Here is a 25642-nt window from a genome sequence, read left to right on the forward strand (position 1 = left end):
CGAGAGGTGGAGCTTGCAGTGAGCCAACATATGCCACGGCACTCCGGCCTGGGTGACAGAGCAAGACTCCATCTCAAATGAAGGGGAGAAAGGGGAGAACGGGGAGAAAGGGGAGAACAGGAAGAAAGAAAAGAGAAGAGAAGAGAGAAGAGGAGAGGAGAGGAGGGGAGGGGAGGGGAGGGGAGGGGAGGGGAGGGGAGGGGAGGGGAGGGGAGGGGAGGGGAGGAAATCAAACATATGGGTGCAAAGGAGACATCCCAAGATCCCAAAATTTTGACTCAGTAGCAGTCTATGCCCATACTACAATACTAAAGAAAACAATATGCCTGACAGAAAAGTCAACTTAAATTCCCATAAACAGAGAAAATACTGCTAAGAGCATTTTATATTTTCAAAAAGACTATTAAACATTTACAAATATGACTGAAGACCTCAGGCTTCAGAGTAACACAAAAAATTGCATCACTAGTGACTTCTGAAAACAATATTAAAAAAACGAGTTTCTGAGAGTATCTGTAGAATTTTGGACCCTACCTTGGAGAATCTGAGGGGAGCTGAAAATCTACACCGACTTTAAGGAAAGTACCAGTGCTCACACCAGTTTTGAGTGAGCTGCACATTTTAAAGATTTAAAATATCAGAAGTAGCCATGTTCACCTGGTAGCTGACACTGCTATACTTCAGTTCACCTAATATAATTAAGTCTATGCGATGAAGCTAATTATGATACAGAAGCAAGAAAAAAGAAAACCTGGCAGTTGATGACATAATAATTGTAGTGTTATTTTTCATGACATGGCAACTGCAGTATTATTTGGGGGATGACACAGATGTATTTCTTCTTAATATCAGCAATCTTTAGGTCTAGAGTAAGAATTCAAAACTGTTATTTTAAAACCTCAAAATAAGAATATATAATAAAACAAAGTTGAGTTTTACATATTTGTTTTATCACACTCGAATGCACTTTCAGAAGGTAATTCCCTCCAATTTAATTCTTCTAGTATTTCAAGGTTGTTTCACAAATTCAAAGTCCTCCAAATGCTTTCAACTACTTCTAGACTCAAGTTTTAATTAAAATGTGTTAAATTTTTATGAAATGATGGCATAAAATATATTTGACAAAAGAGTACCACAAATAGAAACATGATGAACTGACGTGAAAAAAAATTCTAGAAGTCATGTTACTAAATAAAGCCTAAAATAAAAATCAAATTGTATTTTTAAATGAAAAAAAAAAGAATGAAAATTACCTTTCTTTTGGGGTGCCAACTCCATGCTTGCCTAGTAGATGAGTATTTAAGTGCTTCTTCATTACAAAAGCAACCCTAAAAAATAAATAAAAGTAATTATAAAACTAAAACTTGACTCTCCGCTAGAAATCTGTACAAAGAGAACTTAATAATATATATACATATATGCAAACATAGCATAAAAAGCATATTACAGTGGCACTCTTGTTACACCAAAGCTTGCATACAGATTAAATATATTGTAGGACTTCAAAAGAAGTCTACATCTGAACTGACTGGTTCAGTTTTGACTTGGATACACTAACAGTGTGCAAAAGAGCACAGTGATTGTAGTTCTTCAATCCCTGTCTTTACTTCCAGTTGGTAAGAAAGATGAAGCAATACCTCAGTATAACATGCACAGCCCCTGGGTCATCGCACACTTCAATCATGAAATGAGTTTGAGAAAATGTCATTTTATTAAATATTTAAAGGACCGTAAAAGAGAAAAAGAATAGCTTTCATGGAGCTTCCTTAAAAACATGGTAATAACTTGAAGAGAGGTTTTTAAAAATAATACAAATGTGTATCTATAGCACAAAAAATTATATTGAAGTACCTAGATATCAATAACAAAAACAAACAAAAAGTATTACCTGACATACTATCTTACTTTATACACAAATCAGCTTACTTAATTCAATTTTGTTGACATAAATATGAAACGGACAGGAATCAGCAGTACATGAATGCCACTCTACCCCTGAACACAGTGCAGTATCAATTTAATTACGTCATGTGATTATTTAAAACAATTTAGATCAGAAACATTCAGAAGCATCAAAACTAAAACGGCTCTCTGGATAAGCAGAAAAAAAATTTACTGTTGTAACTTTCAGTGTAAAAGGGCTTGCAAACATTTTTGTTAATTATGTATTACAGCTGTCCTTCATAAAGTTAATTACTAATAGCTGAAAGGCAACAGAATCTATTTGCATATGTACATGAAAGACATGACATATGCAAAAATATGATTTTAATTAGCATTCTATGATATGAAGGGCTACAAATCAAACTGGCATGTTATAAGATTCTCAACATTAAACACTGAATTCATCTGGACATGTTTGCACAAATGAGCCACATAAGACTATAAAGTACTGTATCCTTGCAGAAAAGACTTGTGACAAAAGCCAAAAGCAAAACAACTTCTAAAAAAATGCTTCTTTTCTTTTCATGTCTAATTTATTTTGTTTAACTTCATATAATGTTACAGAATCTCAGGTTTAAGGTCAAATGACCATGACTTCTTCATTCAAATAATGCAGTTATATACACTGAAAACAACAATCATTCTACTTAAATATTAGGTAATAACAACTATGGACAATACACACTTTACAACTATAAATAACTGGTACCAACATCAATCACTAAAATGAAATTATCGCATATAAAAAACTGTGATAATATTAAATGCTAAGCAAAAAAAAAAAGTACAAAAATTCTGTATTTGTTTCTGCTTGGTTTTGACAAAATAACATTTTTCATTTCCTTAAAAAAGAACACAGTAATAATAAGTGAATTTAAGTCATAACTTCCCTACTGTCCTCCATTGTCTATAATTAAAAAAACATAAAGCTAATAGCAAAGAGCAAAGGTTAAAAACCCAAAGCTGCAAAGCACAGCTTATTTACATGACCAAGTATAATTTAAGAGATCAGAACTTAGAATCCACAGTGCAGTTTTTAATAGAAAACAAAATTATTAATTAAAATACTTAGGTTTTAAGAATTGAAGCAAAAATATTCCATGGCACAGGGAAACAAAGTAGAGGAAATAGGGAGAAAAAGCTTTTGCCTAATATAATGTCCTAACGTGCTGAATGTCTCTAGTGCTGAATATTTAGTGAAATAATAATTTTTATTATCATGGAGAAAAATGGAAAAAGTTTTAATAGTATAACACAGTTCAATTGTGTTCAAATGCAAAATATTTATTCAACCAACACTGGACATAAAAGAAGTACTAATTCTTTAAATTTGGCTTAAAGTACAAATAATGTAAAACCCTCAAAATTATCCTCAGTTAAAAAGAATATATAAGCTGGATGGGCGCGGTGGCTCACGCCTGTCATCCCAGCACTTTGGGAGGCTGAGGCGGGAGGATCACAAGGTCAGGAGATTGAGACAATCCTGGCTAACACAGTGAAACCCCGTCTCTATTAAAAATACAAAAATTAGCCAGGCGTGGTGGCAGGCGCCTGTAGTCCCAGCTGCTGGGGAGGCTGAGGCAGGAGAATGGCATGAACCCGGGAGGCAGAGCTTGCAGTGAGCCGAGATTGCACCACTGCACTCCAGCCTGGGCGACAGAGCAAGCCTCTGTCTCAAAAAAAATAAATAAATAAATATATATATGCCAAGCATGAGTAGCATTAAATTACTGACCCATATGGACATAATATTGACAGCCATATGTGGTTACTGAAGGTAGGCTACTCCACACTAACACTGTAACATTATTGTTTTAACGTTTTTAACTTTTAAATATATATATACATAATCTATATATCACCAGAAATAAAACAAAAATGATGGCAAATCTGAAAGCTAGCCAATTGGCATGCCTTGCTCCCAATAAATCCTCATTCTTTCATACCTTCACTCCCTGTCTCATCACGTTTACTGATCACTTACTATGTGCTAGCTGTGAGGGGGTCCTGCACCTATGACGAAAACACAGACCGTTCAAGTCATGCCTTCCCGGAGCATTCTCGACAAACTGCTGCTTATCAACAGGATGCAGTGACACTAAGCTTGAGCCACTCCTCTGTGGACAGTGTTAGTCATTCACACATGCATTTAATTTACATATTTATTAAGGATCTACTATTATGCAAGGAACAGTTCTAGGCAGCTATGATGCACAGGTGACTAAAACAAATAAAAGTCCCTGCCCTCAAAAAATGTACAACCTAGTGAGAGACACAGACAACAAGGAAAAAAAAAAACAGTAAAATATGTATCATATTAAGCGGTGTCAAATGGTAGGAGAATAAATTAGAGAACAAGGATCTTACAATGTCAGCAAGGGGTTGAAATTCCACATTTGGGTGGCTCAGGAATGAGACCTGTGAGTAGAGGATGAAGGCATGTGGCCTGCCAAGGAATAAGGACCAGCAACTCCTGCTGAGCAGGAGAGAGCACAACCACAGACCTCTGAAGGCAGTCTCAATTCATTCTCACAGATGTGATGTGGGAGCATAAACCTGGGAGCTGGTAAGTGAGGAGGAGGACAGTCCCATCCAGGGAGGTTACCCTAACGAAAACAGAGGGCGGGTGAAAATAGCAACACTGAAGGCCACGACAGCCTCAGCTTTTATTCTGAGTGAGAAGAAAAGCCATCTCAGGCATCTGAACAGAGGAGTGACTTGTCCAACTTACTTTTGCTTTTGTTTCTATTTTTTTTAAATAGCTCACTGTAATTTCAAAATCCAAGGTTCAAGGGATCCTCACACCTTAGCTTTCCCAGTAGCTGGGACTAAAGCCATGCGCCACCGGGCCTGGCTAATTAAAATTTTTTTGTAGAGACAGAGGTCTCACTATGTTGCCCAAGTTGGTCTCAAACTCCATGGCTCAAGGAATCCTCCTGCCTAGAAGTCCCAAAGTCCTGGGATTACAGGTGTGAGACACCACACCTAGCCTCAACTTCCATTTCAATAGCACTCCTGTCTGCTCTGATTGAATGAGAGAGAGAGAGAGAGAGAGAGAGAGAGAGAGACAGAGAGAGAGTGATCGATCAACAGTCTCTTGGAATAATCCAGGCAAAGATGATAGTGACCTGGACAAAGGCTAGCAGTGAAGACGTGGTCAGATTTGGGATATATATTTGTAATCAGAGCTAACCAAATTTCTATATGGATTGGATATAGAGTCTGAAAGAGAAATCAAAGAAATGATCCATTTTTGGCTTAAGAGAAATCGAGCTGTTTTGAAGGAGATCAGTCTGGGACATGCTCATGAGGAAGCCTACTGAACATCCAAGAGCCTGTGGAACAGGAGGCCAACTCTACTGCTTGAGGCCAAGACCCATGCTACAACTGCTCTTGCTCAAGTCATCCATTTGCAAGCATGAATCATCTGAAGGAACACCTTTAAATAAAAAATAATAATGTTTTAAAAATATCAATTGACTTACAAGTATCCGTAAATGCCTGACACAGTATAACTTAAAATTTGTTCTGCTGTAAAAACAGCAATGCAGTAGTAATGCCTACATTCCAGTTTAAAAAAAAATCTTATTTTAACAATATTTCAAAATAAATTATTGTACACTATATACCATATAATAAAGACCTATTTCTTCAGTCCTTTAGGTTTTATCACTATAAAATTATTTCAATTTGAGAGTCATGGGAGATGATCTAACTCATCTATTAAAGTACATACAGCTCAGCTGACCCTTGAACAACATGAGTCTGAACTGCACAAGTCCACTTCTACTATGATTTTCTTCCACCTCTGCCACCCTTGACACAGTAAGACCAACCTCTCTCTCCTACTCCTCAGCCCACTTAATGCGACGATCAAAAGGATGAAGTCCTTTATGATGAGCCACTGCCACTTAAAGAATACTAAATATACACATTTTCTTCCTTATGATTATCTTAATAACGTTTTCTCTAACTTATTTTATTGTAAGAATACAGCATATAATACACATAAAGAATGTGTTAATCTGCGGTTCATGTTATTGGTAAGGCTTCTGATCGACAGTAGGCTATCAGTAGTTACGTTTTTGAGGAGTCAAAACTTATACTTGGATTTTTTACTGCATGGGGGTTTGGCTGTGTTTCTCTTGTGCCAAACAGGTTCCTATGGATGACTGTTCTTCAGGATGACAACAGAAATTTTACCAAAAAGTAGGGTTAGGGGGAATTTTCAAATAAGTTTGGATAACACTAGGTTTAAAAAGTTAAGTTCTATAGACTTCTCAGTCATGTGTGTGCTGATTAGCACAGTGAAATGGAAAGACATAGGAGATCTGCATAGTATTTTCTAACCTTACCGGATCATTAAATATTTCTGCCACAGAAAACGTCTACTAGAACTGTGTCTTCAGGAAACAATTTAGAAAATGCTTACAGTACTCAGTCAGGGCTTCTACAACAAAATACCTGAGACTGGATAAGTTATAAAGAACAGACATTTATTGCTTACAGCTCTGGAGGCTGGAAGGTCCAGGATCAAGGTGCCAGGAGATTCACTGTGTAATGAGGGCCTGTTCCCCTTAGGGTGTCTTCTATGTGTCCACACACGGCAGAAGGGGCAAACAGGTTCCCTTAAGCCTTTCTTATAAGGACACTAATCCCATTCATGAAGGCTCTGCCCTCCCAAAATCAACTCCCAAATGCCCCAACTAATACTATTGCACTGGGGATTAGGTATTGATATGGTTTGCATCTGCGTTCCTGCCCGAAGCTCATGCTGAATTGCAATCCGCAATGTTAGTGGTGGGGCCTGGTGGGTGGTGATTGGTCATGGAGGCAGATTTCTAATGAGCAGTTTAGCGTCAGCCTCTCGGTACCATAGAGAGCTTGCAAGATCTGGTTGTTTCAAAGTGTGTAAAACGTCCGCCCTCTCTCTCTCTTGCTCCTGCTCCAGCCATGTGAGACATGTCACCCCACTTTCACTTTCTGCCATGACTGTAAGTTCCTAGAGGCCTCCCTGGAAGCCAAGCAGCTGCCAGGACAATGCTTCCTCTACAGCCTGCAGAACCGTGAACCAATTAAACCTCTTTTCTTTATAAATTACTCAGCGTCAGGTATTTCTTTGTAGCAATGCGAGAACAGCCTAATACAGGTATCGACATGTTAATTTTGGAGGGACACAAGCATTCAGAGCATGGTGAAGTTGGTGTCGAGTACGAGGACTGGTTTCAAACTTCTGACTCACACAACTATAAGAAAATAGATTTGTGGGAACTGATAAATATGTGAGAAACTATCTGATAATGTCTATTCAGATTACTACATACTGCACTTGCAGTTGACATCATCAGAATTTGGTTACAAAGCACTGATTCAGTCCAAGAAACAGTCACGAATAATTTAAATAAACATTGTATGGCTAGCTATGTAACACAGTTGAACTATGATCTAAACATTGTATCCAGCTTACAGTTGTGTCATGATACTCTCACAAATACTGTTCTGACCTGAGCAGGAAAAGATGGGTGTGAAGGGTGGAGTGGAATAGATAATACTGACATGGGACAAAATAGGTAAAGAAAAACTAATAATAATCCAAGTAGAAACCTTCCAACGACAATCCTAGCAGGCAGAAAGGATAATTAGTTTACAAAGTTTTGATAAACAACTTCATATCTAATTTTATGTTTAAGGTTTATACTTTTATCTATCACACTTTTATTTTTTAATTGTGAACTGTTCTTTTTCTTAGCTTCTTTCTTGAAAAAAGTTAAGATTTGGAAAACTTGAAAAGACAATACATGAAATACTTGTACCCTCTCCAAACCGGTTCACCACTAATGTTTTGGGATGCCTGCTTACTTGCTCTCTCTCACTAAGAATGTATTAGTACGTACTTTTTCTTTATTTTAAGTCATCTTAAAGTAAGTTACTGAGATGATACTTTTCCCCTAAAACTCCAGCACACAACTCCAAAGAAAGACATTTTTCTACCCGTTGTGATCAAGATCACACTCAAGAAAATACTGGCTCAGTAATATCTACTACACAGTCTAGGAGACACCCTCACTGTGTTTCGTTACGTCCCCTTCATCTCCTTTCATCTACAACTACCCTCGTTTTCTTTATTTGTATAGTGACAAAAATTCTGAGTAACCTAACTTATAATAATGTCCCACATATGGTATGTCTGATTGTTTCCTCATGATTTGATTCAGTTTAAACATTTTTGGCAAGAACATCACCTAGGAATGTTGGGTACTTCCAATTACATAGTATCAGGATAAAAGTAATGTCAGGTTCACATCCCATTAGTCGTGCTACACTTGACTATTTGTTTAAGGTAGTAATCTCAAAATTTCTTCAATATAAATACTCACTTGCCATTTGTAATTAAGTAATCTGTAGGTGATATTTTGATATTGTGTGAGTATCCTGTTCACTAACAACCTTCTCCCAATGGCATAAGCGACCATTAATGAATCTTGCCTAACTTCATTATTCTGAAGGCTACAAAATACCAATATGCTATCATTCCTTCTATTTTAGTTAGCTAGCATTCTTTGACAGAGAGACTTAACCATTTTCCCCAATCTTTTTGTGACATACTCTCTCACCCTCACTTTCTTTCTAAAGCACTTTATCTGGACTCTTGGATTTTATACCATATTTTATAATCTATTACCGTAATTATGTCTTGTAATTCTCAAGTTTTCCCAAAACTGGCCAGTGGAAACTCTTTAAAGTTGGCTACTAGGTTTATTTGACATCATTTGTCTTACTGTTGGGTTCTTCCTTATTTTCTAGTATAACCAGCCTTCCAGGCCCAGCAATCACTGTCCATGCTCCAGACCTGCAATCAGTCCTGGTTTCTTACAGTAGGTAGTGGTGTTTATAAAACAAGACCTGGGTGCTAACTCTGATCACTGCTACTGGAGTATCATGGAGTCTAAGCCCTTTCAATCCACAAAGCTAGGAAATAAATGAACACACAAACAAACATATACATTGTGGGCACAGAAGGAAGTATACACAGAGGATTTCAACTGTAATGGCCACGTTTGGTAAATGAGTACTCACTGCAACAATCAGTATATCTTTTCGTTATTCTAAAATGTGTTATAATAAATTTTCAGGTGGTACAAAATACATTACTGTAAATGAATCACATTTTAGCTTTTGCAGGACAGCATTCTATTCAAACAATTATTCTCATAAAACTTTAGCGTAAAGGTGTTACTTACCACTTCTTTAAGCTCTCTAGTAACTTGGCTTCTACTGATAGTTCCAAACCACTTCTGATCACTTCCTCTTTCATACTATTGTCAATTCTCGTTCCTCATCTTATCCTCTAAGGGTGATATATTTGCTCATATACATTCATATTTCAAAGGTATAATTCATTTCCTGGGCTTCAAGCATAACCTCCTTGTGGATGACACTAAAATATTTATTTCCACCCATGGCCTTTCCAGGACATTTTTTCTTGTCTGCATTGACAATATTGTAAAGCACGTCCAACATTCAGTCATGATTGTTCCACACTAATGATCTCCTGCAGAATTTCTGAATTCTATCATTTGTGCCACCTTCCCGATTTAGTAATCTTATACTCATGTTCATATATCATCAATTGTTTCTTCATAATTTTTTGCTACCAAGACTTTTCTTTTTCCATTTTAAATGAACTAGTTCAAACCATTATGTCTGAGTACCACAGCTACAAGGCACTCTCCCACACAACTCACTCCATATACCCCCATGACACACCTTCCTATAAATATGTTCATGTCATGCCTCAGCTCAAAAACCTGTTATAATTCCCTTCTGAACTGGATAAGCACCAAATCTTAAGCAAACAAATAATAGTCTTCAACAGTCATTCAGAATCAGGTATTCTAATTGCTGAAATATGCACTCCAAAAATAATATGAAATAAAAGATAAAAAGCTACAATCCAACTGAAAAGTGAAAGCAACCTAAAAGTTCAATAGCAGTGGCACAATCATGGTATAATATTATGCATCAACTGAAAATATAGAAAGCTGCTCATGACAGCTTAAATTTTAAAAGGACAAAAAATACTACATACAACAAACCCTATGTATGTTTATCCTTGTATTCTGACATATACATGAACAAATTATATATATATGAAAAGAAGCAAACAACAAACAAATTCACTCTGACAAGGGATTTAGATTTAGATGATTTATAGGGCAGTTTTTCTATAAGTAAAATCTGTAATTTAAAAAAGCAACAAATAATATATTGCTTATAGTTACAGAGGTATAGTTTATACAACAGTTTTATATGTCTCCTCAATGGCTACCTAAGAGTGTATGAGTATGCAGTTTGGGCATAATCAGATCACCCTGAGAGAGGAGGAAACTGGGGCTTAGAGAAGATAAGTGACTTTGACTTTTTCAAGAAAATGGGGCAAAGAAGCTGAAAATGCAAAAGTAGAATTCATGCCTGGTGACCTTTATACAGAAGTCTCTCCACCACTCCATACTTCCTGCCTAATGAAAGATTATAGCCTCATGGAAAATAAGAAGAATGAAACTACTACTGAAATAAAACTGTTCAAAAATAAAACCACTACATTATTTTCCTAAATGAATATGAATTATCCAAGCTAATGAATGACAAATCTAGTAATGATATAAGCATAGAGATTTTTTTTTAAGATTTGCTGGGATTAAGTATACACACTATTTTTAAAAGAAAATTCTTATCATATGGTGAAGAGAAAAACTAAAAATTAATGACCTATAAAACAAGTCAGACAAAAATAAATACCACATAATCAGTTATCAAGAATAATTATGCTTAAAAATAAAGATGATCATTTCTTAAAGAACAGCCAATTGAGATAGATTGCACCAGTTTTATTATAAACAAAATCAAAATAAATATATTTTATTTTTAAAGTGTCAGAAACCTGAGGCATACTATAATTTGTTGTTAACATGTAAAATATGTTAGATAATATAAAATAAAACTGAAATTAATTATGAAAGACTTCATTTTTTAACATATAAGATGAAATACATTATCTAACATCCTAAATATGTTTGTAAGCAGGTTCATATTATATTGTTTAATCAAGACTTCAGGAAAGAATTTTTCTCACCTACTTCTCTTACCTATTAATGAGCATGTTAAATAAACAATACAGAAAAACCTGCAGTTCAAAGGTATTCAAATCTGTCAGAAATTTACCTTACAAACAAAGGGGGAAAACTATGATTATATGAAATTTGTCTACTCCAAAATTCATAAGTTAACAGGTGTTAAATAACATTTAATGATTATATTTCTCAAACTCTTACCAAATCATTGATACGCCAAAATAATCATCTTTATTTCTCAAATATATTCTGACACAATTCCTTTGAATGTTATACCCCTTTTGGTTTTAATTACCATACAGAACCCACCATTTTCACATGTGAAATGTACCCTTGTAATTTTATACAAAGCAACTTGTTTCAAATACAAATTACCAACATTCTAAAATTTAAAATATCTGAAAATTCTTTATAATTATTATTTTCCTGGATGACTCTGCCGGTCCTTGAAAATAAATGCTATTATATTTAATGAAAATCTCCATGAAAAGACAAAAGTTAGAATTTTTTGCTTATTCATAAGAAACAAACTTTACTTAAATTTCACACCTCTCCTGAGAACAGGCATTCTACATACAGCAAAACTGCAGTAACCTTTTAGATATTATAAAATGCTAGCTACAACACACATAAATGTTCAAGAATCTGAGAGGTTGTGTGATAAACATATACACACCCCACACACACATGCATACAAACACACACGTACCCACAATTTCCAGGGGCAAATAAAGATATTCAGCAAGGTTGTACTGCTTTATTTCAAGGGTCAATTCCATTGCCACTTAATGAGGGTCCATATGAAGATTTAACTATTCTAAGAACTGTAAATAATATTATACTTCAAGACGTTAAGAGTACATTGTAGACTTCCAAATATTAACCAGGTTCTTAATAATAAAAGCATTAAGGTTATTTTATTCTTGTTTTTTTTGTTGTTGTTGGAAAAGAGGGAGACTGCCAAGTTCTGGGTTGTTCTGTAGCTTTTGTTTGTTTTCTGAGGTTTTCTTGAGAGAAGGGTTGGTTATTTTTTTGAGACAGGGACTCCCTCTGTTACCCAGGCTGACTACAGTGGCACAATCATGGCTCAATGCAACCTTCACCTTCCAGACTCAAGCGATTCTCCCACCTCAGCCTCCCAAGTAGCTAATACTACAGGTGAGCATACCACATCCAGCTAATTTTTATTTTTTGTAGAGGCAGGGTCTCGCTATGTTGTCCAAGCTGGTCTCAAACTACTAGACTCAACTGATCCTCCCAATTCAGACTCCCAAACTGCTGGGATTACAGGCATAAGCCACCTTTCCCAGCTTCCAAGTTCTGTTGTATGCTTCATGTGAATCAACTTATCTAACCCTCACCACATCTCATTTTCCAGATGAAAAACCTGAGGTGCATATCCATTAAGCCCCCAAAGACGGCAAGCTCCTAAGTGGCAGAGTCAGAATGTGCCCCAGGCTGTCTCCTCAAAGCCCACAGACCACACTCACCACTCAACTGTCCTGTGTCTCTCTCCCTCTTACAAACTTCAATCAGGTATAGGCCTGGTTTCAGATGTCTGCTGAATTATTTTTTAATTACAAAGTCATTTTCCAACAACTAAGTAAATCAATAATGAAAGTGTATATTATTTTTGATTTTGAGACACAGATAGTAGAAGTTCAGTGAAAAATGCTCCAGTCTAGAGTTGAAAACCTGCATCAGAGTCTAGGCACTTGCATCCCACATGCAAAAACCTGCATCTAGTAGTCTAGGCCAGTATGGCCTTGGTTAAGTTAATACATGACATGTGAGACAAGATGAGATCATTAATGTCTGATTTGTTTTAAAAAATACAATGAATTTTGTAAACAACTGTATTAGTGATAAACTATAAAATGGGAATTGCCATGACCAACTGAAATCCCCAGCAGGAGAATCAAAAACAAACTCTATGAGAGATGTTTATGACTGGTTATACTGTACAAAGACAGTATGAGCCAAAGAGGTACTTATCATAAGAGATACTCATTGGAAACTTTCAAAAACAGCTCTGTAAAAAACCCTTTGCCTAGAGCTACCTCAACTCTTCTGAAGGAGGTAAAACAATGGTGGGGCCTTCTGCTAATGTAAGATAGTAACCTGAGAATGCAAAGTGCTAACACAGTCAACGGGAATTAAAATACATACACAGATGTGCTTGGTATATTAAATCATTTGGTGGTAGGCCATAAAAGAATATCACTGAGGGTCAGGGCAAAGCCTGATGTCAAAGAAACTTGGGCTGAATCTGGCCCTACCTATAACTGGATAAGGACATTATCTCTCTTCCCTAGGGTTGCTATGAAGATTACATGAGATGAGGTAAGGTGAAGACTTACTGTAGTGCCTAGCACAGTAAGCCCTCTAGAATTGTTAGCCAACTTCACAGCAATGATGATGATAATGATGACAATGATGACGATGACCATGACTTGGAAGAGGACCCCAGGGACAAGAGGAAGGATGGCACACAGAACACACACTGTAGCGTTGCACTGGCTGACAGGACTCTATAAATATCATTTTCATCCTTCCAGGGTAAAAGAGGGCCATGCAAATATTAAAAATAAATAGTGATGAAATTTAGCATATTAGTGAGAGAACACTATGGCCAAAGAGGGTAACAAATGTTTAATGTGGATTATTGAAGATAAAACCACAACTGTAGTAGATATAAATCACGGTATTACTAACCTCAATTTATAAATGAGAAAATTGAGGTCTACTGGAATATAGCAATGGTCTAAGAAAATCTATCTATCTATATACAGTATATAGAAGTCTAGAGTAAAATTCCTAGGTATTTCAAGAAATTCAGTAAGCATCAAAAAATGATTGCTATTAATAAATTAAGACTTTTCCTACCCAAGCATATAATTCTGGTATTGTCCTTATTGATTAAATGTGCAGGAGCTAAAACACATGAGGGTGTTCCTGTCAAGGAATAAAACACCAATCAATAAATCCACCAAAACAGGGATTTCCACATTTACGTGTAACTTGTCTTCAAATTTCTTCCCTGATATTTTATGTACATTGACACTACAATCACATGTAATGCAGCAGACATCAATGAGTCAATGATAACCAACCCCTGTTTCCAATCTTGTCTAAGAGGGATCTAGGAACAGCTGAGCCTAAAGTGACCAGCACTCCATACTTGACTGAACATCAGGGAGAAATGTTCTTGGGTAATGAAGGAGCTTGCAGGCGAGATGTGCCAACCTGTCCAACAGCTCTATTTCTAAGACTAGTGCAAGGACTCTGGCTTAAGGGTAATTTTAAAAAATAAGACTTCTTCATTTAATGCTTTAAAAATACTATTTGGCAAATAGGTATATTCAAGTTGTAATTTATGTGAAAATGAATTGAAGGTACCCACCATGCACATTCAATATATATATGCAGAGAAAATATATTAAATTATTTTGAAACAAAAAATGAGAACTCAGGGGCCGGGCGCGGTGGCTGACGTCTGTAATCCCAGCACTTTGGGAGGCCGAGGTGGGTGGATCATGAGGGTCAGGAGATCGAGACCATCCTGGCAAACACGGTGAAACCCCATCTCTACTAAAAATACAAAAAAAAAAAAAAAAAAAAAATTAGCCGGGCGTGGTGGTGGGCGCCTGTAGTCCTAGCTACTCAGGAGGCTGAGGCAGGAAAATGGCGTGAACCCAGCAGACGGAGCTTGCAGTGAGCCGAAATCGTGCCACTGCACTCCAGCCTGGGTGACAGAGCGAGACTCCAGCTCAAAAAAAAAAAAAAAAAAAAAAAAGAGAATTCAGAATTATACAATCTAATTCTGAACATATTCAGCAGAAAAATAATATGAGAAATATATGCAGATAATATATCCTCTGTGTCTTGTATTGAGGTTTACATATATTAGAGTTAAGATAAATATTTTCCATGAAATACAATTATACAAAAATTAGAACACAATAGGATCCATTTAATAATAAAAGTTTATAAAACAGAATATAATCTGTATACAGAACAGAATATAATCTGTAATATTCAGCAGGTATATGAAAAACATGCAGTGCTTCCAGAAGATCATCATCAATTACCACAACACTGGAGAGATGCAGAAGTTCTCAATTAAGAAGAATTACGGTTGAATTACTTTCCTATAGCAATTTATAATAAACTAAGTGAATCTATTAAAATAAGAAAGACTCAGGAATCTTTTTAATAATAACAATGTCAGGACCAGGCACGGTAGCTCACACCTGTAATCCCAGCACTTTGGGAGGCCGACGCGGGTAGATCACCTGAGGTCAGGAGATCAAGGCCAGCCTGATCAACATGGCAAAACCCTGTCTCTACTAAAAATACAAAAATTAGCCAGGCGTGATGGTGCGCACCTGTGGTCCCAGCTACTCGGGATGCTGAGACAGGAGAATCGCTTAAAGCTGGGAGACAGAGGTTGCAGTGAGCCGAGATTGTGCCACTGCACTCCAGCCTGAGCAACAGAGTGAGACTCTATCTCAAAAAAAAAAATGAAAAGAAGAAATTTTAAAAAATAAAAATTTTCGGGATTAGTTTATTTCCCATCTCTAGTTCCCTTATCATCTAAAATAATATGTGTTAACGATGTTACCTTTAGAATTCATTTTAAAAGGTATAGGTAGCAAAGTGAAAATGAAAATTGAAGAATGAATAACCCTAAAAACAAAACATGGCTAGTGTACTCCCTTTTGGTAATAGGCTAGCATGTTGTTGATTGTGTATTGAACATGTACATCATGTTGGGTGAAGTATATCTTCTTTTTTTCTTTAATCAGAGATTAAATATGCCTTACGAAGATGGGGCTCAGTGACGTGACAACTTGGCTCAGCCAAATTCTATTTCCTAGAATTTGCTTCCCTAGATGTAGCTGGTTAAGGAAAGCCAGCAGAGAAATACCAGTATGAAATAAGCAGGGCAGATGTGAAACCACAGCGCACAGGCATTGCCACATAGATCATCTCATCATCACAAGACAACAAGCAAACCTTTAACCACTCTCCACAATCCTGGGAAAGCTTCTACATCAGCTTCTCTGACTCCTGAACCTCATGGGTAAGTTTAAGAAGTATAGGATGGGACCCAGCTTCTGTGGAATCCCATACCACCACTGTCCAAGGCTATGAGCTCCCACTCATGCCTGTGGGTGCCCCAAGTTCTCGTTCTCCCTCATGTCACATCCCGCCTCACTTCTCAACTGCCTGCCCTGTGGGTTTCAAGGTCCAACATCAGATGTGATGACAACGCCTTACAGAGACTAGTGAAAAAGCTCCCATTGTTGCATGAGATCAAATTTCTGTAACAAGCATATTAACTTTATTCACACAGCCACACACACACACACACACACACACACAGAGTAATATGCGTATATTATAGTGGCTCTAAATGTCTGAGTGAATCCTGACTGATTTGGGGTTTAGAAGATAGTGTAATCAGAACCAGTTTTATCCTTCCCATTGATTAAAAAAATCCAAAAAATGCATGATATAACAACTTTTAAGAAATAGCACATCGGGTAAAGAAAGACAATGATCTCAAAGGGCCAGCTGTCAGACAGTGGAACGAGGGGAGAAACAGAGCTATAGCTGGGAGAACACAGGGAGACCAGGCAGCTGGAATGCACAGGGCAGAGAGGAGAGACCCCAACAGAGACAGAACTCTAACACGGGAAGAGCGCATGGAGGATTCAGCGATTATTGATCAAGTCACACGTATGAAGAAGCTACATGAGAGCACGACAAAATACAGAAAGAAAAAAATAGTGTTTGGGCTCACACAGGCTCCCATCAGCCAGACTTGAGAGACCTGAGGGCTCAAGGGGCACACAGCAAGTTCTGTCTCAGAGGCAGGGACACTTAATCCTAGACTGAGCACTGTTCTGATCCTGCTTAAAAGCAAAGCAAAAAAATCATTTTCATGTAAATTAACTGCGATCTCAGAACAAGGGTCAAGAATATTTATTGAACTACAAAATAAACAGAAACAACAAAGTAAAATTAACAATGTCTAGAATTCAATGAAAAAATCACCAGGCATGCAAAGAAGTGTAAAAATATGAACAATAATAAGGAGAAAAATCAATCAAATACAACCAACCCAGAATGAACAAAGATGTTAAAATTAGGGAACAATAAAACAATTACTATAAATACACAAAACATAATCAAAAGATAAGTACACCTGTCCCTTGGTATTCCTGGGGAACTGGTTCTAGGAACCCTCTGCAGATACCAAACTCCATGCATGCTCAAGTCCCTTATATAAAAATAATGTAGTATAGATGACCCTTGAACAACAAGAATTGGAACTGTGTGGGTCCACTTTTACTATGATTTTCTTCCACCTCTGCCACCCCTGAGACAGGAAGACCAAACCCTCCTGCTTTCCTCCTCCTCCTCGGCCTATTTAATGTGAAGATAAAGAGAATGAAGACTTTTATAAGGATTCACTTCCACTTAATAAATAGTACCTCTATTTCTTACGATTTACTTAATAACAATTTCTTTTATCAAGCTTAAAGAATACAGTAATATATACAATATTTATTAACTGGTTATTTATGGTATCAGTAAGGCTTCTGGTCAATAGTAGGCTATTAGTAGTTGAGTCTGGGGGGAGTCAAAATTATACACAGATTTTCACCTGCAAGGGAGGTTGGTGCCCCTCACTTCCACATTGTTCAACGGGCAATTGCATTTGCACATAACCTATGCACATCCTCCCACATACTTTAGATCAATTCTAGATTACTTATAATACTTAACACAATCTAAAAGCTACATAAATAGTTGTTATATTGTACTGCTTTTTAATTTCTAGGGTTGTATTATTTTTGTATTTTTCAAGTATTTCTGACCAGCAGTTGATAGAATCCATAAAAGTAGAAACCGAGGATACAGAGGATCGACTGTAGAGAGATGGAAGATATTTTTTTAAAAATCCAAACCAATGTCTAGAAATAAAACATATGAGATAAAAAAAATTCATCAGATGAGCTTAAGGACATATTAGACATCCAGAAGGATAGTGACCTTGAATAAACAGGAATAGAAAACACACACAAAAAAAAGCACAAACAGAACGTAGGTTTTTAAAAACGAAAACAAATTAGTTGTTGGCAAACTTCCAATGATACCATTGGAATGTCCAAAAATACAAGGTGGAACAGGGGAGTAGTTGAAGAAATAATGGGCAAAAAATTCCAAGTGTAATGAAGACTATAAACTCACAAATCAAAAAAGTCAACAAATTGCAAACAAAGCAAACATGAAGAAAATCAATAAAAAAGAAAAAAGTCAAAAAACCCATAGATGCAAGAGAAAAAAGACATGTTATATACAAAAGACCAAAGATAAGAATGACAACAGATTTACAGATACAAAGCAAGGAAAAAATGAAGACCACAAAAAAATGTTAACTACCTTCATTTTATACCTTACGCACTTGTAGTAGAAACTCATTTGATACGAATCACAGACCGTAAATATAAGACCTGAAACCATTAAACTTCTAAAAGAAAATATAAGAAAAAAAGTTGTGACCATCTAGGTAAAGATTTCTGGGATATTACACAAAAAGCAAAATTCATTAAAGAAAAAATTTATAAATTGGACTATACGGAAATTTTTAAATTCTCCCCTTCTAAAGAGAATTAAGCCACAGACTAGTACAAAATACTTGCAAATCATATGTTTAATAAAAAGCTTATATCTAGCATACAAAAAGAAATCCCATGCTCAATAAGAAGAAAACAAGTAACAAAATTTTTTAAATGGACAAAATATTTTTTTCATAGACCCTTCACCAAAGAAAAAATACACATGGCAAAAAAAAAAAAAAAAAAAAAAGGTTCTAAGAAGATGCTCAAAATCATTAGGGACATGCAAATTAAATCACCAAGAGATTCCTCTATATATCTAATAAAAATGGCTAAAACCAGACAGACAACAATTGCAAGCTTTGGGAAGTTTACGTAGAAAAACAGGAAAGTTAAAACTCTTCTGGTAGATATGTAAACTGGTACTATTCTCTGGTAAAACCTTAAACATACAGCTATCCTAAAATCCAATCACTTTACATTTAGGTATTTAGCCAAGAGAAATGTAGGGCTATGGCCATACAAAACTTGTTTACAAATGTTCATCATAACAGCATAATTTCAAATACCCAAAAAAGAGAAACAATTCAGACATCTATTGCAAGGAGAATGGATAAACAAAGGGATAAAGAAACAATGTAATTCTGCTCAGCAATAATTAGGAATTAACTATCAACACACAACAACAACAAAAAAGAAATCTAAAATCTAAAAGCAGCTATGATGATTTAAAAAAAAAAAAAAAAAGACTGACAAGAAAAATTCCAAACTGTATCATTCCATTCACAAAGAACTCTAAAAATGCAAGCTAATAATGGCAGAAAGCAGATCAGCAGTTGCGTAGGGATGGCAGAGAGTGGCAGGAAGGATGGATTACAAAGGAAAAAATGGAAACTCGGGACAGTAATGGGTAAAATCATAATCTTATTTGAGGTAAAGGTTTCATGGAAAATACCTACACATATGTCTAAATATGTATTAAAATTCATCAAATTGTACATTTCAAATATGTACAGATTTCTGTATGTAATACTTCAATAAAACTTTTCTTAAGTTAAAAATGACATTTACAATAGGAAGTCCATAATAATTTTAATTAGAAAATATTCACTTTTCAGGCATTATACACTCATACACAAGTAAGATATATGTTTATTTTTTGATCTTTACCTTTTTGCTTTATTAATTTTTAAGATTTTATAGAGTTCCAAAGTAACTGAGAAGTCAACCCCTGACTTGGCATGTATAGACCAGACATTGTTTCCTAAATTATATTTGAGATCTCTACGGTACTATGAAAGGATAAATAGTAAATATTTTGCAAGCAGAAGGATGGTAACCCTGTCAAGCAACTATCTGGAAAAGCCTAAGATTCAGAGCAAAAAGGTAACTAAGAGACAGAAAGAGAGACACTGACTGACTATATAAATAACTTCCATGATTTTCCTCTCTACGACTATAACTTTCTTGCACTGTGTTACAAGCAAAATAGTTTCCTACAAATACTAGCAATTTGAAATTTAGAGGAGAAGCTATACATGACAAAAGTATACAGATGTATGAAAACAAGTTATTTCCGAATTTCCCATTTTATTTGGTATTGTTTACCTGGTTGGAAATGTATAATTTAGATATACTCTAAAAATACCAAAATTACCAAAAATGTGCGGTTTAAGAACTGAATGTGATTCCTAAGAACTTAAAACACATTCATGAAAAGAACCCAGCAGTTTCTAGCAGTCAGAAATAATACAAGTTACAACCAGGCTACAGAGCTGATGAAGGTAACAGCAACAGACCTAAAAGCTCCAAGTTTTTAGGGTTTGTATGTTGGGGTCTAAGTTACATTAAAAGGGGCAAACTTGCATCTATGGGTGAAATAATATACATCAATATTATTAGCAAGTTCTGACATTTGGTCAACTATTTAGATATCTCTAAAAGATGTAACTTTTACATCTTGTAGTATCAAACCAATTAATAAATATTTTCAGACAATGTGCTTTGTAAAAAAAAATTGTGCTAAGGGATAAAGAAAAGCGCTAATATAAGCTAAAATCTCATGGTATACCTAAATAAAAAAAATACGTAAAAATATGCACAAGTATAAGAAATATTTTAGTGCTAAAGAGACTACACAAAATATAAATGTCTCTCACCCTATCAAACTGACAATAACTTCTGCAACATTTATTGTACAATGCTCCTTTACTATCCTGAAATTAAGTGAATGTATAATAAAACCTATCAAAATTCAAAAATCTAAAAGATCAATATAGTACTCTAATAAATACAAAGTAAATTTAAAAGAAGTAGTTTAAAATAAAATTGTATTTCAAGAAATAAAAGGTTGGGCAGTACTATATTGGAAGTCTAATGCATTTTCAGATATTTTTGCCTAAATAGATAATCACCATGAGAGAAGGGACAGCCAGAATGGGAAAGTGAGGTCCTCCAAAAATCTGCTCCTCCATAAAAGCAAAAGAACACAAGAAAAAGCAACTTTTTACCAACTCTGGAAATAAAAATAGACAGAAAAGAGTATGAAGACTATTAAAGAAAACCAACTCAACAATAAGCTTTGTGGCACTTGAACTTATTCCAATCTCATGCCCAACTCCCTAGATCCATAAGATTCCAGAAAAACAACAAAATGACAACTATAGTAGATTTGAAAACCAGCAGCCTCAGAGCAAGGAGGGGCGGTCAAACAAGTTAGGAACTCACCAAAGACTTCATTCCCGTAAAAATTCTACTGCTTACCTGGAAGATCCCTGAAAAACTCCATGCTCAGTGTTTGTCTTTGACTTGACTCACAACTCACCGTGTGTGAATAACCCCCATTCTCAGGGCAGCTGTCAGTAGCAATGGAAAAAACAAACAACAGAGAAGCAACTGTTTACCACCATAGCCGTCTGAGCATAAAACCAGTTAGGGAGACTAAGAGGCTAGCCAAAAAACTTAAAAGGAAAAATGAGAATAAGATTATAAATACAAGCTTAGAAAAGCTCCAACATACTCCAGAAATCTAAAGGCAAACACACATGCACAGGGCTGTGTGAATGAAGGGAGAAATCTGTAAAGGTAATAATCTTCCATAGCATCTCCGGCTAACATTAAGCCTTTGCACAGGTAGAAGGAGAAGGTAAAGGTAGAGTTGATAACCGCCTGAGGAAGCACATTCCACAATGCAACAGAGCCCCTTAACAAACGCTACGGACATTGGTTCAAGGTATTTGAAGAAATCTGTGTCTTCCATTTTTCAAAGTAAGCAGTGACGTTAGTGGCCACACATGACAAAGAATACAGACATTACAAAATACATTCAGAAAAGTCACTAAACAGCATCAACAAAAGTAAACTCTGAGGAGGAGGGGATCTGATTTCCAAACTGGTCACATTACATTATTTAAATGACTACTTTCTAGCAAATACATACATACATACATACATGCATACATACATATATACATATATATATATCTATATCTATAGATATATATATATCTATATATATATATGGAGAGAGAGAGAGATGTAAAGTAACCGGAAAATATGGCCTATATACTGGGGAAAAAAAGCAGTCAACAGAAACCATTCCCGCGAAATCCTAGATAAGATTGCTAGACAAAAACACTAACTCAACTAGCATCATAAACATGTTCAAAACTATGGGAAATAAGAAATACAGGAAAATAAGAGAAATATGGGTTAACAAATAAAGATTATCAATAAAAATGAAACAAAAAAGAAGCATATATAAATTCTGGAGCTGAAAAGTAAAATAATTGAGCAAAAAATTCACTAGAGGAACTCAAGAGCAGATTTGAACTGGCAGAAGAAAATATTCACAGAAAATACAGCAAGGTCTTTCTGATCCAGTCTGAGAAACAAAATGAAGGTGAAAAAGGAGAATAACAAGGAGAAGGAGAAAGGGGAGAAGAGGAAAAATGACCAGGAAACAGTAAGAAACTAATAAGGACATAATATTAAGGACATAATAAGAAACATAGTAAGAAGAGGGCAGGAAAAGAAATTGAAGAAATCATGACCAAAAGCTTAACAAATGCAAAACATTAGTCTTAACATCCAAGAGCCTCAACAATTACCACATAGGAGAAACTCAAACATGTCCACAGAATGCCACATATTCAAACTGTCAAATGCCAAACAGAAAAAGGGAATCCTGAGAGCAGCAACAGAATCAAGTCAGTCATCCATTACAAGGTATGCGCAATAAGATTAAAAACTAACATCTCCACATAAACTATGCAAGTCAAAAGGCAGTGGGATGACATATTCAAAGTGTTGAAAAAAAAGTACTGTCATCTAAATTTCTGTATCAGCAAAACAGTGTAAATGAAAACAAAGGAGACACGAAGACACACCCAGATGCACAAAAGAAAAAAAAAAAAACAAACAAACACCATCAGCCAGACCTGCTGTACAAGAAATACTAAAGGCAGTTCTTTAAATGGAAATTAAGGAATACTAGTCACTAACTCATTTTCACATGAAGAAATGAAGGACCAGTAAAGGTAATGATGTAGGTAATTTTTTAAAATTATAAATATATTTTTCGGCCAGCCACAGTGACTCATGCCTGTAATTCCAGAACTTTGGGAGGTCAAGGTGGGCAGATAATTTGAGGTCAGGAGTTCGAGACCAGCCTGGCCAACATCTCCACTAAAAATACAAAACCATTAGCTGGACATGGGAGCGCACACCTGTAATCTGAGCTACCAGGAAGGTTGAGGCAGGAGAATCGCTTGAACTCAGGAGACAGAGGTTCCAGTGAGCCGAGATCATGCCACTGCACTCCAGCCTGGGTGACAGAGTAAGACTCCATCTCAAAAATAAATATAGATATATTTTTTCTTTTCCTTTGTAATTATTTTCCCTGTCCAATTAAAAGGCATCTAGTTAAAACAGTAATGATAAATTTGTATTGATGGATATAAAATGTAGAAAGATACATTTTATAGGCCGGGCACAGTGGCTCACGCTTGTAATCCCAGCACTTTGGGAGGCCGAGGCGGGTGGATCACGAAGTCAGGAGATCGAGACCACGATGAAACCCCGTCTCTACTAAAAATACAAAAAAATTTAGCCGGGCGTAGTGGCAGGCGCCTGTAGCCCCAGCTACTCGGAGAGGCTGAGGCAGGAGAATGGCACGAACCCAGGAGGCGGAGCTTGCAGTGAGCCGAGATTGCGCCACTGCACTCCAGCCTGGGTGACAGAGCGAGACTCTGTCTCAAAAAAAAAAAAAAGAAAGAAAGATACATTTTATATGATAGTAACAGGACAAAGTAGGGGGTGAGGAAATAATATATGTAGGAGCTAAGCTTTTATACAGTATTGAAATTAAGTTGGTATTCGTAAAAACTCGATTGTTATAAGATGTTCACTGTCATCCCTAGGTTAAGAATTAAGAAAATTTATACACACACATGCATACATATATATACATGTGTGTATATGCATGAACTGAATAAGGAAGTAAAAATATAAATAAGAAAAATTACTATTTAACACAAAATAAGAAGAAACAGTAAAATACCAGAACAAAAAAGGCATAAAGACATGTAGAAAAACACAAAATAGCACATGAAAATCCTGTAAATTCTACTTGTCAATAATGACATTATAGGTAAATGGACTAAAAATTTCAGTCAAAAAGTAATGACCGGCAAAACAAATTCAAAAAACATGATCCAAGTATATGCTGTCTACAAGACATAAACATAAGATTCAAAGACTCCAGTAAGTTGAACGTATCAGGATGAAAGATATACCATGCAATCAGTAACCAAAAGAAAGCTGCAGCGGCTATATTTATATCAGAGAAAATAAATGTTAAAAGGAAGATTGTTACTAGAAGCCAAAAAAAAGGGGAGAATATTTATAACAAAAAGTTGGTACTCTATAAAGAATGACCAAACACAAATGTACTAATAAGAAAGCCTCCAAAATGAACAAAACAACAAATTATAGAATTGAAGTAGAAATTTCAACAATAAGATTTGGAGACCTGAAAAGCCCATTTTCAGTAATAAATAGACTTATGTAGAACATAAACAACGAAAGGAAGATTTGAACAACAAGGTACACCAACTAGAAATAAAAGGCATCTATAGATTATGTCACACAATAAAAACAACCTCAAATGCACAGAGAATAGCCTCCAGAATTGATCATATGTTAGGATATAAAATGAGCATCAGGACATCTATAGAGATTGAAATCATACAAGAAATACTTTTATTTCCTTTAGTCATATACAATAAAATTAGAAGTCAAATAACAAAAGGAAATTTGGGAGATTAACAAATATGTTTTAATGAAACATCATACTCATAAATACAGTGGGTCAAAGAAGAAATCACAAAATAAATTTTAAAACAGTTTGAGATGAATGGAAACAAATATGGAACATATAAAAACTCAGAGGATGCAGTTAAAGCAACAGACACAGGGAAATTTATATCTTTAAACATCTGTATATTAAAAAAAGAAAGTCTCCATTCTTACTGCCTCATTTGACTTGCTTAAAAATAATAAATAAGATAAAATAAATGAATAAAAGATCTCAAATCAAGAACCTAATTTTTCCACCATAACTAAAACAAGAAAAGCAAACAAAACCAAAAGTGAGCAGAAGGGATGAAATAAAAATTAGAATACAAATAATGACATAGAAAAATAGGCAATATCAATAAATCCCAAAATTAGTTCTTTGGAAACATCAACAAAAATGACAAACGGTTAGCTAAACAGATGAAGAAGAAAAAAGAAAGAAGACTCAAATTATTAACTAGTAATGAAAAGGGTGAACATTACTACTAACCTTACAAAGGTAAAAAGAATTAAAGATGAATACTATAAACATCCATGTGCCAACTAAACTATCTAGATGAAACGGACAAATTCCTGGAA

At 35.6% G+C, this 25642-nt stretch overlaps 1 protein-coding gene across 4 annotated transcripts in view; it reads right to left on the reverse strand.

Moving 5' to 3' along the window:
- The window catches only part of ZNF407 (zinc finger protein 407), a 477787-nt gene that overhangs the window by 284898 nt on the left and 167247 nt on the right, over window positions 1-25642 (reverse strand). For 3 of the 4 annotated variants that reach the window (XM_055296328.2, XM_063633737.1, XM_063634270.1), the window contains one exon: window positions 1254-1328. The exons of the other annotated variant lie outside the window; for it this stretch is intronic. In XM_055296328.2, coding sequence (XP_055152303.2) covers window positions 1254-1328 — 75 coding nt within the window. The remainder of the gene's footprint in view (window positions 1-1253; window positions 1329-25642) is intronic. 4 annotated transcript variants of the gene reach the window in all.

This window comes from Symphalangus syndactylus, chromosome 1 (assembly GCF_028878055.3).
Source record: "Symphalangus syndactylus isolate Jambi chromosome 1, NHGRI_mSymSyn1-v2.1_pri, whole genome shotgun sequence".
Classification (NCBI taxonomy): Eukaryota; Metazoa; Chordata; class Mammalia; order Primates; family Hylobatidae; genus Symphalangus; species Symphalangus syndactylus.